Here is a 12,416-nt window from a genome sequence, read left to right on the forward strand (position 1 = left end):
TTTTGGCCATGAAGCACGTGGGGTCTTAGCTCCCTGTTGTTTTGTTCAGTGACTCAGTCGTGTTCGACTCTGCGACGCCTGGACAGCAGCACAGCAGGCTTCCCTGTCCTTCACTATCTCCCCAATCAGGTATCCACTGCTTTGGAAGGCTAAATCTTATCCACTGGACCACCAGGGAACTCCCTGTTTTCCTTTATTAATTTATTTTTTACTTCACATCCTCATGGCATGTGAGATCTTAGTATTCTGACCAGGATTGAACCCTTGACCCCTGCATTGGAAGTGTGGAGTCTTAGCCACCAGACCACTAGGATTGGAAAGGATTTGAGTGCATGTTTATGCTGACCATGATAATGATGATGATGATAACAATAATGATATTGGCGTGTGCATGCCCAGTCTCTCAGTTGTGTCCGACTCTTTTGCTATCCCACCCACCATAGCCCACCAGCCTCCTCTGTCCTTGGGATTTCCCAGGCAAGAATCCTGGAGCAGGTTGCCCTTTCCTCCTCCAGGGGATCTTCCCAACCCAGGGATCAAACCCGCATCTCCTGGGTCTCCCACATCGCAGGCAGATTCTTGCCTGGTGAGCCACCAGGGAAGCCGACAGTGAGATTGCTAGCAGATTACCTTTTGAAATTCTTCTGTAGTTTCCTATGGCTGCTGTAACCGTTCATCATAACCGGATGCCTCCAACAATGCAGATTTATTATACCCTCCTCACAGCTCTGGAGGCCAGAAGTTCAAAATCAGCAAGGTGTCAGTAGAGCCGTGGCTCTCTCCAAAGCCTCTTTTGTTTGCCGTTTTAGTCACTGAGTTGTGTCTGACTCTTTCAGGGATTTCGCAGGCAGGAATACTGGAGTGGGTTGCCATGTTCTTCTCCAGGGGATCTTCCCAACTCGCGGTCGAACCCAGGTTTCTGCAGGTGAGTTCTTTACCGATAAGCCATCAGGGAAGCCCAAAGGCCTAGGGAGGATCTTTCCTTGTCTCTTCCAGCTTCTGTGCCTCCTGGCATGACTTGGGCCTCTTTTAACTACATCGCTCCAATCTCTGCCTCTAGCTCCACTTGGCCTAATCTCTTCTGTCTGTGTCAGATTTAGGGCCCACCCAGATGATCCAGGATGATGTCATTTCAAAGTCCTTTGCATCTGTAAAGACCCTTTTTTTCCTGGGACTTCCCCCCGGGGCTAAGACTCCGAGTTCCCAACGCAGGGAGCACCGGTTCCATCCCTGATCAGGGAACCAGATTCCACAAGCCACAGCTAAGAGTTCAAATGCTGCAGCTGAAGATCCTGAGTGCTGCAAGAAGACTGAAGGTCTTGTGTAATGCAACTGGGCTTCCCAGGTGGCCATAGTGGTAAAGAACCCGCCTGCCAATTCAGGAGACATAAAACTGTCACAAACCTAGACAATGTGTTAAAAAGCAGAGACATCACTTTGCCAACAAAGGTCGGTGTAATCAAAGCTATGCTTTTTCCAGTAGTCATGTATGGATGTGAGAGTTGGACCATAAAGAAGGCTGAGTACCAAAGAACTGATGCTTTCAAACTGTGGTGTTGAAGAGGAGATCAAACCAGTCAATCCTAAAGGAAATCAGTCCTAAATATTCATTGGAAGGACTGATGCTGAAACTGAAGCTCCAATACTTTGGCTACCTGATGGAAGGAGCTGACTCATGGGTAAAGACCCTGGGTGCTTGGAAAGATTGAAGGCAAGAAGAGAAGGGGCAGCAAAGGATGAGTTGGTTGGATGGCATCACCGACTCAGTGGACAGGAGTTTGAGCAAATTCTGGGAGATAGTGAAGGACTGGGAAGCCTGGTGTGCTGCAATTCGTGGTGTCACAGAGTTAGACACAACTGACTGATTGAACAACAACAACAAAGAGGCGAGGGTTCGACCCCTGGGTCAGGAAGATCCCCTGGAGGAGGGCATGGCAACCCATTCCAGTGTTCTTGCCTGGAGAATTCTATAGACAGAGAAGCCTGGCATGCTATGACTGACTTAGCACGCACGCACGTACTGCAACCTGGTAGAGCCAAATAAATAATATTTTTAAAAACCCCTTTTTTCCCAAATAAGATCACATTACAAGTCCTGGGGGTTAGGACGTGGATATATCTTTCTGCAGTTCAGCATTCAACCTGCTTCCCTTACTGGTTGCTATGCCCAGTAGTAAGCATTTACATCACTTCACCACAGCCCCATAAAGTAACATATGCTAATTATCTCCATCTTCCCAGTGAACTCAGAGAGGCTCATGGGAAGTGGGATCTGAACCCAGCTCTGTAGGGCTCAAAACTCTGATTCTGTGTGAGGCACAGAAAGAGGCTTCTGGTCTTGGGACAGTCCATTAAAGGCAAACAGTCAGAGAGCAAATATTTTCTGGTGTGTTTGTTCATCAGCAACTCCTGGGCCAAGATCAGGGATATGGAGAAAAGGGCAGAAGGGTGTGGCCCTGGAGAGTAGTCGGGAAAAGAAGAGGCAGAGGAGGGGTGAGGATTATTCATCAGGCCTTTGGAAGCAGTACAATCAACTCTGACTCCTGCCTTCTGGAGTGTTGCCCTTGGCTTTGGGGGTAACTGAGGCCAGGAGTTTGTCATGAAGAAAGGACAAAGGGATAAAGTTAGAATCCAAAGGGGATGTGTCAAGTAGAAACAACATTTAATTAAGCAGCACTTACTGCGTGCCACAGACTTTTACAAGAATTTGATGCACTCATTGAATCCTCCTCGTTTTGCCGATGAGGAAACTGAGGCCCAGAGAGGTTAAGTGACTTGTCAAAGGTCACACAGCAGGACCTAGGCAGAGATGGGATTCGAACTCAGCTCTGCCCATCACCAGAGCCCCTATGGATGATTTTTTTTAATAGAGGTGAAATTAAAAATAAATAAATTGAGGTGAAACTGCCATAATATAAAATTAACAGTGTTAAAGGGGACAATTCAGTGGTATTTAGTAGAATCCTAATGATGTGAAACAGTCACCTCTGTCTAGTTCCAAAATGGTTTCATCATCCTAAGATATACCTGGTAACAATCACTCTCGATTCCTGCCTCCTCCCAACCCTTGGCAACCACAGTCTGCCTTCTGCCTCTGTGGGTGTGCCTCTTCTGGACATTTTCTCTCCATGGGGTCATACATGATGCGACCTCTGATATCTGTCTTCTTTCACTCAGCGTTATGTTCTCAAGGTTCATCCACACCGTGGTGTGGGTCATTGCTTCCTTCCTTTTTATGACTGTGTGATATTCCATTGTTTGGGATGGACCACATTTTGTTTATCCATTCATCTCTTGATGGGAATCTGGGTTGTTTTCACCCTTTGGCTGTTGTGACCGGTGAGACTCTGAACATGTGTGTACATGTAACGTTAAAATGGTCAATGTGGGGACTTCCCTAGTGGTCCAGTGGCTAAGACTCCATGCTCCCACTTCAGGGGGCCTGGGTTCAATCCCTGGTTGGGGAACTAGACACCACGTGTGGCAACTAAAGATCCCAGATGCCGCAACAAAGATCAAAGATCTCGAATGCTCCAGCTAAGACTCAGTGCAGCCAAATAAGTATTTTTTGTGAAGGGTGGTCCATTTTATTTCATAGGAATTGTACCTCAGTGCTTATTTATTTTTGGCTCTGCTGGGTCCTCACTGCTGTGCGGGCTTTGTCTAGCTGTGACGAGCAGGGGCTACTTTCTAGATTCTGTGGGTGGGCTTCTCTCACTGCGGGCTCTAGGGCGTGTGGGCTTCAGTAGTTCAGCTTCCGGGCTCTAGGGCACAGGCTCAGTAGTTGTGGCCCACGGATTTAGTTGTCCCATGGCATGTGCAATCTTCCAGGACCAGGGATTATATCTGTGGTCTCTGGACTGGCAGGTGAATTCTTAACCACTAGACCACCTAGGAAGTGCAGTATTTCTCTTGTTTTTAAGTAATGCTATCAGCTGAGAGAGCCCAGAAGCAGCAACGTCAACCTCTACCCCCAGTAACCACAAGCAGACTCAACATCCCGATCTTGACTTCTCAATCTTGCCACCACTCTCCAGTAAAGGAAACCCAGGAAAGGAATTCCCAAATCTTTGGGAAAACGGCTGATTCTAGGACTGAGGCAGGGAAAATGTAAGATGAGCCTGGAACATCGTGTGATGCCAGAAAGTAAGGAAATACTCAAAAAGAAATATGGAATCACGTCAAAAGAGCAGTGCCTGAGAGAAAATGCTCAGAGCAGGGGCCAACTGAAAGAGCTCCCCATGGCCAAAGCTGGAACAATTTGGGTGGAGAAATAAACAATAATAGTATTTGATTTTGACCCAAAGAATAAAAAAACTCTTCATGAGTCCATATTGGTATAAATAAATGATGGCGCAAGTAAATAAATGGAGATGAATCAGCTCTTCCTTACAGAAGAATTCCAAAGAATAAATAATAACAAATGCAGAAGGAGAGAGGTAAATGGAAACTTATTAGTAAACAAATAGCACAGTAATAATTTCTGCACACACAATCCACCAACGAAGGCTAAACTCAGTGGATGGAATGGGAAGCAGGATGTTTGCATCACCTCAAAGCGTCTCACACAAAGTATTTCTTGGCTACTATGGTTTTGACATTGTAGATGTTCAGTCACTAAGTCGTGTCCGACTCCTTGTGACCCCATGGACTGCAGCACCCCAGGCTCTGCGGTCCATCACCTCCCAAAGTTTGCTCGAATTCATGTCCATTGAGTCAGTGATGCTGTCTAACCACCTCATCCTCTGTTTAACATATGTCCACAAATTCTACCATACTCCTCCAGACAGTGGAGCTTAACTCGCTCACTCTGGGTGAAGACTGGGAATGTTCTGTTTCTGGACCTAAGTAATGGATGCAGAAGTGTGTTCTGTTTGTGAAAATCCTTCTGATATCCACTGATGGTCTGGGCACTTTTCTGTATGCATATCACGCTTTGATAGAAAGTGAAACTTGCTGGAATGGAGGGGAAAAAAAGGGAAAAAAAAAGAAACAGATTCAGTTTTGATTCAGAGATTCAGTTATCTTTTTCAGAGATGCCCTGTTGGTGTAAAAACTAATGAAAACCAGGACTTCCCTGTGGTCCAGCAGTTAAAAATCCTCCTGCCAACGTAGGGGACACAGGTTAGATCCCTCATCCTGGAAGATTCTACATGCTGAGGGGCAACTAAGCCCATGGGCTACAACTACTGAGCTGTTGTTCCGCAACAAGAAAAGCTACCATGATGAGAAGCTGTGCACCGCAACTAGAAAGTAGCCCCCACTTGCTGCAACTAGAGAAAGCCCAAGAGCAGCAACGAAGACTCAGCACAGCCAAAAATAAAATAAAAAATAAACTAATGAAAAGCAGGGAATTCCCTGGCAGGCCAGTGGTTAGTACTCACTGCCAAGGGTCTGGGTTCAGTCCCTGGTTGGGGATTGAAGAGTCCACAAGCCAGCAGCCAGGGGAAAACCAAACAAATGAAAAGCAGAGAGATGATGACAGCCGAAGTCAGGATGATGGTTACTTGGGCATGGAAGAAGGACTTGTGATGGGGAGTGGGGGCATCAGTGGAGCCGGCACTGTCCTCCTGATCTGGGTAATGATGACATGAGCGTTAAAAAACCCATTACTTAAAATAATATATTCACTTATTTGGTTGTGCAAGGTCTTAGTCACAGCATGTGGAATCTTTCAGTTTCAGCATGCAACCTCTTAGTTCCAACAGCTAGGATCTCTTTCCCTGACCAGGGATCGAACCCAGGCCCTCTGCATCCACAGGCTGGAGTTCTAGCCACTGGACCACCAGGAAAGTCTTCGAATCATTATTTTTTTAATTGCACAAACTGAGATTTTTTTTTTTCATATTTCAATGGTGTCCTAGAGCCGGTTTATACTGACTCGTGAGAACTGATTAATAACTTTTCAGGAAATTGGCTATATCACACTAACATCATGTTGGTAGCTTGAAACTGGCCAGAAACCTGTAACTGCTAAAAATCAGGACCTTTTTATTTCTGGAGAGGCCCTTGAGTTGTTTTCTCCTCTATTTTTTGCCTTGTTGTTTTTTCATATTTTTAAAAATTGAACTATAGTTGATGTACAGTGTTGTGTTAGTTTCAGGGGTACATACATGTATACACATGTGCAGACACATATGTGTGCTGTGCTTAGTCACTCAGTTGTGTCCGACCCTTTGCGACCCCTTGGACTGTAGCCTGCCAGGCTCCTCTGTCAATGGGGATTCTCCAGGCAAGAACATTGGAGTGGGTTGCCATGCTCTCCTCCAGGGAATCTTCCTGACCCAGGATCGAACCCAGATCTCTGGCATTGGAAGCAGATTCTTTACCATCTAAGTCACCAGGGAAGCCCATATATAATATATATTCTTTTTCAGATTCTTTTCCCTTGTAGGTTATTACAAAATATTGAGCATAGTTCCCTATATATAGTAGGTCCTTGTTGGTTATCTATTTTACGGACAGTAGTGTATATATGTTCCCCTGGAGGAGGGCATGGCAACCCTCTCCAGTATTCCTGCCTGGAGAATCCCATGGACCGAGGAGCCTGGCGGGCCACAGTCCATGGGGTTGCAAAGAGTCGGACATCACTGAAGTGACTTAGCACGCATGCATTCAGGCTGTATATATTAACCCCAACCTCCTAATTTATCTCTCCCCTACTCCTTGGATGACCGTAAGTTTGTCTTCTATTTCTGTGTGTCTATTTCCATTTTGTAAGTAAGTTCCTTTGTATCTGGAGAGCCCACTGCTAAGCATTGCCCCGTACAGGACAGTTCGTCTCTGAATGGAGTGGGTAGCCTTTCCCTTCTTCAGGGTATCTTCCTGACCCATGGTTCAAATCTGGGTCTCCTGCGTTGCAGGCAGATTCTTTACCATCTGAGCCACCAGGGAAGCCCATGTATGATATTAGTTAAACATATAAAAATTATTTTTTAAATTATGGTAACCTACACATAACATGAAATGTACCATAGTAACCATTTTAAGTGTCCAGTTCAATGAACAGTTCATTCACATGGCTGTGTAACCATCACCACCATCCATTTTCAGAACTCTTCATCCTGTGAAACTGAAACTCTGTCTTCATTATTTTTAAAAAATTCTTTACAAATTTTCCCTAGAGGGAGAGATAAACTGGGAGGTTGGGACTGACATAAACACACTACCCTAAATAAAAGAGATAACTAATAAGAACCTGCTGTATAGCACAGGGAACTCTGCTCAATGCTCTGTAGTGACCTATATGAGGAAAGAATCCAAAAAAAGCAGTGGAGATATATATATATATATATATGTATAACTGATTCACATTGCTGTATACCTGAAACTAACACAACATTGTAAATCAACTGTACTCCAATACTTTTTTAAAACTTTTTTTCCCTTTTGGAGAGCATGGGCTCTGGAGCCAGAGGCTCTGTTTAAACTTCAATCTCCACTTTCACCTACTAGCTAACCTTGGACACCTTACGTCACTGTTGTTTCCTCATCTGTAACGTGGAGACAATCTTAGTCCTGATCTCATAGTCCAGTGGTTCTCTAAAGTGTGGTTTCTGGAGACTTCCCTGGTGGTCCAGGGGATAAAACTCCACACTCACAAGGCAGGGGTCCCAGGTTCAATCCCTGGTCAGGAAACTAGATCCCATATTCACAATTAAGAGTTCAGAGGCCACAACTATTAGTAAAAAGATCCTGCATGCTGCAGCTAAGACCCAGGGCAGCCAAATAAATAAAGTTTTTTTAAAAGTGTGCTTTCTGGACCAGCAGCATCTGCACGGCCCAGAAATGTGTTGCCAGTGCAGATTCTCAGCGGGGTTTCCCCAGTGGCTCAGTGGTGAATAACCCACCCGCCAACGCAGGACAGGTGGGACGTGTGAGCTCGATTCCTCGGTTTGGGAAGATCCCCTGGAGGAGGAGATGGCAACCCACTCCGAAGGAAAGCTACATGGCTCAAAATAGCCTGGAGTTAAAACTTCCCTCCAGGTCCTCCCCTCCATTCTATACGGAATAACAACGAACATTTTCCCCCAAAGAAAGGAATAGACATTAATATTGATTACGTTCAGCTCCCAGCTGATCCCAGTCTCCGGCCCGTCTCAGGAATTCCTTACCCCAGTTGCTGAAAGCTAACTAATCAAAAATAATCATGAGGAAAAAGAGATCCCTTCAAAATGATGCATCTCCGCATATGTATGTTTTCTATATATACCTACTCTCTTCTGCACTAAGTGCAGCAGCCCACTAATCTGACTGCTGCCCCTTCTCACCTCATTAAAGGTGATCTGTTCCTCTAAAGTGCCGCTCTTGTTTGTTTGTTTTTTTTCTCAGATCTCGTCTTCTCTAACTCCCTTTCCTTACACACTCCAGTATTCTTGCCTGGAGAATCCCATGGACAGAGAAACCTGGCCAGCTACAGTCCATGGGGTCGCAAAAGGGTCAGACACAACTGAGGATCCACACACGCACAGATTCTCAGATGCTCTGCAAATGGTGCCCAGCGATCTGTATTTTAACAAGCCCTCCAGATTCTGAGGCTGGCTCAGATTTTGAGAACCATTATCATAGGTTATGGAGAGGATTAAATTGATTAAACAATATCTGAAATATTTAGAGCAGTGCCTGGTCCCATACCCACACAGTGTAAGCGCTTACTACTGTTATTACAGAAGAGGCCCAGGACCCTAGCAGTAGCGGGGTAATGAGGGGCTGGTCGTGCCCTCCCTCCCGGTCTGGTGGGGGTCTGGTTCCTGCTGATAGCTTATGGTGAACGGTGTCGGATTCATGATCTCTGAAGATTTAGTTTCGGGACCAGGTACCAGCTTTGTCACTAAGAGCTGTTGCATAGCAGAGTTTTATTAAAGTGAAAAAGAGACAGAGAAAGCTTCTGACATAGACATCAGAAGGGAGACAGAGACTGCCCCACTCGCTAGTCTTAGCAAGGGAGCTATATGCTTTTCAGTTGGTTATTAACAATAAATCAAAAGAATGTCTCAAGGTTGTAAAGGTCTTACCAGACCCACTCCCACAATATACATTTTATAAAATGATAGGATTAGTCAAAAGGTTCTCAAGAAGGAGAAACATGTCCTCAAGCAGGATACGTTGTTGTTATATAGTCATTGGTACAGAATTAAAGGAAAAACATATCCTTGAGCAAGATGAGTTGTTTTGTTGTGCAATCATCAGCTCAGGAAATGGCAACCCACTCCAGTATTCTTGCCTGGAGAATCTCGTGGACAGAGGAGCCTGGTGGGCTGCTGTCCATGGCGTCGTACAGAGTCAAACACGACTGAAGTGACTTACCATGCATGCATGCATTGGAGAAGGAAATGGCAACCCACTCCAGTATTCTTGCCTGGAGAATCCCAGGGACAGAGGAGCCTGGTGGGCTGCTTTCTATGGGGTCGCACAGAGTCAGACACACTGAAGCAGCAGTTCAGTTCACAACTTAGCAGCAGCAGCAGCTCAGGGCTTAAAGAAAAAAACGTTTGTCTTTTTCTCCTCCTTGAGAACTCCAGACTCTTATCTCACCTTTAAAAACTCCAGACCCCTTTCTCCTCCTTGGGGACCCTGGATTTCTTATCAACCTAGCTAAGAATTGACTCCCTCACTGGTCTCTGCTGAGCGGAGGCCTTCTCACCTCTCTCTGTTGAAGATGACGGCCGATGATGACAGCTGGGCCACGTCACTCTATTCCTTCTAAAGGTTATCACTTGGTCCAGAAAACAGGAAAGGTCAGGGTTGGGGGGGGCATGCCCGCCTCCCCTCTGCTGATGGAGATAAAGGAGGTCACTCAGGCCCTACAGGACAGGAGGGGGAAGCTAAGATGTATAAATGAGGGGCCAGGAGGCGGTAGAGGCACCAATCACCAGGAAGCTGCCTTGGTGTGCCCACTCTTGCCTCTCAGGCAGCCCCGTCCAGCATGGTCAGACACCTGGTCCTGCTGCTGCTGGCCCTGGGGGTGCTGGCTGGGGACCTGCTGCCGAGGACCGAGGCCCGGGCGACACCCTACGGAGTGAAACTTTGCGGCCGTGAATTCATCCGAGCGGTCATCTTCACCTGTGGGGGCTCCCGGTGGAGACGTGCCCGCGATGCTGTGGGTAAGGCTGGGGAGGTAGTGTGTGGCCACGGGATTGATGGGACATGAGGTGGGTCCCAGAAACCAGAGATGGAGCTGAGATGAGGGGCTGGGACAGGAAGGTCCCTCCTTTACCACATGCAGCTGGGGAGATGGGTCAGGCCCTTGAAGCTGTGCCAAGGCTGAGGGAGCCGGTTGGCAGAGCTGCAGAGCTGAGACGGGGTGGGGTGGGCGGCAAGCCATTCGAACCGGCTAGAAGTCTGGGACACTTGCTACGTGTGAGCCCTGTGTTACGCAAGGCTGCTGTTTGCCCAACCCTGGTCAGTACCATTCAGAAGCCAAAACTAAAGTGTTTTCCAAGACTCAGGGAAGGGAGTAAGAGGAGTGTGGTGAGGACAAGGCTAGATTTACCACCTAATAGGTGACCCTCCGTCTATGGGGTTGCAGAGTCGGACACGACTGAAGCGACTTAGCAGCAGCAGCAGCAGGTGACCCTCTACCAAGTTGCTCTTCTTCCCTGATCAGCTTTATCTACAAATAGGAGGCACAGCTCCTGTATCTTCCACATTAGTTAGGTGGCAAAATTGAGTCTAAACTGATTAGGATAAAACTGAGTGCTTACCGTATATCAGATGCTATTTTAAGTCTTTTTTTTTAATGCATATTAGTTATCTACTCTGTATAAAACTCTGCAAGGTAGAAGTTTTTAAAAATTTTTTGATGTAGACCATTTTTAAAGTCTTTATTGAATTTGTTACAATACGGCTTCTGTTTCAAGAAGCACGAGGGATCTTAGCTTTCCGACCAGGGATCAAACCTGCATTCCCTGCATTGGAAGGCAAAGTCTTAACCACTGGACTGCCAGGGAAGTTCCAGGAGTTATTATTATCCCCACTTTGCAGGCAAGGAACCTGCAGCTCAAGGATGGTAACTGGACTAGGGCTCAGTCAGTTCAGCTCCCAGACATGTGTTTTCCACCATCAGGTCCTCAGTAACTAAGTAGGAGGGGAAAGCTGGGCTTCCCAGGTGGCGCTAGTGGTACCCAAACCTGCCTGACCATCCCTCGGTCATGAATGTCCTCTGGAGGAGGGCAGGGTAACCCACTCCAGTATTCTTGCCTGGGGAATTCCATGGACTGAGGAGCCTGGTGGGCTATGGTCTATAAGGTTGAAAAGAGTTGGACACAACTGAAATGACTTAGCACGTAGGGCAAAACCTATGACGGAAGAGGAAAGTCAAGCTCAGTGGGCTTAAGCTGCTCATCAAAGAACGAACCCACGTCTGAGCAGAATCAAAGTCTATACTCACGAGGCTTATTCACACTCAAGAACAGAGAAGTAGCTGGGCCAGCCAGGAGCTGGGACTCTGGGTGTGACACAGTCCCGGGCACTAACTCTTCTCATCTTTTGCAGAAGATGCCTTCCCAGAGGTGGACACTGATTCAGAGAGTGAGCTGGATGAGGCAGTGGCCTCCAGCGAGTGGCTGGCCCTGACCAAGTCCCCTCAGGCCTTCTACGGGGCCGGACAGGGCTGGCAGGGAACCCCCGGGTCTCTGCGGGGCAGACGCGACGTCCTGACTGGCCTATCGAGCAACTGCTGCAAGCGGGGGTGCAGCAAGAGCGAAATCGGCAGACTCTGCTAGAAGCAGAACTGGGCGGCAGGGGGCCACCAGGGTGAATGCCCCAGCCCTGCCATCCACCTGACCGGTGTCCGGCTGGGCACTTGTTTCTGGTCCCTCGCGCATTCATTCATCAGCGATTCACAGAGGTCCGGCACTGTGGGCTCAGAGTCCCCCCACCCAACCTCGATCTTTGAGCAGTCCATCCCACCCCTGAGCAAGCTATGCCGCAACCTGGCCAGATGGGGACCCTCACGTCTGAGCAGCCCATACGATGCCTTTCCTGGCCTGTTCTGTCTCCTGTTGTCCCTACTTACCCAAGCTGGCCACACTCACACCCTTGCCCAAGCTGCGACTCTCTCCTGTCCCACCTGTGACTCTCTCCTGTCCCACCTGTGGCCCTTCGCCAGCCCAAATTATGCCCCCACCCCATTCCAGCCTTCCTGCCTGCCTGCCAGCCCCTCTCCCTCCAACCCAGCCCTCTGTGAGGGGTTCTAAAGCTGTAGACCCCAGGGTTGGTGGAAGGACTCCTGGTTTTTTTTCATATCCCGGGGTGGGAAGCTCAGTGTGTGTGTGGTGGGAACGGATCAGAACCTTCTCTAGCCCCTCAAAATAAAAAGTTGCAAAAGACTTGGCAGTGTGTGATGTTTGGGGAGGGAAGGGGCAGGTATCAAGGGAGCTTCGGCCACGCCCTCAGCGCAGCCCCCACCCCCTCCC

The 12,416-nt window shown here is 47.6% G+C and overlaps 1 protein-coding gene across 1 annotated transcript; it reads left to right on the plus strand.

Annotated features, from left to right (window-relative positions):
- The first annotated feature begins 9,636 nt into the window (after positions 1 to 9,636).
- On the plus strand, positions 9,637 to 12,329 carry RLN3 (relaxin 3). Its single transcript, XM_040240911.1, has 2 exons — positions 9,637 to 10,103; positions 11,494 to 12,329. The coding sequence occupies exons 1-2, from the start codon at positions 9,926 to 9,928 to the stop codon at positions 11,721 to 11,723; spliced, it is 408 nt and encodes a 135-aa protein (XP_040096845.1). The 5' UTR covers positions 9,637 to 9,925; the 3' UTR covers positions 11,724 to 12,329.
- Positions 12,330 to 12,416: the final 87 nt, after the last annotated feature.

Source organism: Oryx dammah, unplaced genomic scaffold (genome assembly GCF_014754425.2).
Source record: "Oryx dammah isolate SB20612 unplaced genomic scaffold, SCBI_Odam_1.1 HiC_scaffold_5, whole genome shotgun sequence".
Classification (NCBI taxonomy): Eukaryota; Metazoa; Chordata; class Mammalia; order Artiodactyla; family Bovidae; genus Oryx; species Oryx dammah.

Excerpts from the sequence above, each read along its gene's own strand:
- RLN3 (XM_040240911.1), top strand. The coding sequence starts at position 9,926 with ATGGTCAGACACCTGGTCCTGCTGCTGCTGGCCCTGGGGGTGCTGGCT. Across the intron at positions 10,104-11,493 it reads ACGTGCCCGCGATGCTGTGG|AAGATGCCTTCCCAGAGGTG; the intron begins GTAAGGCTGGGG and ends CATCTTTTGCAG.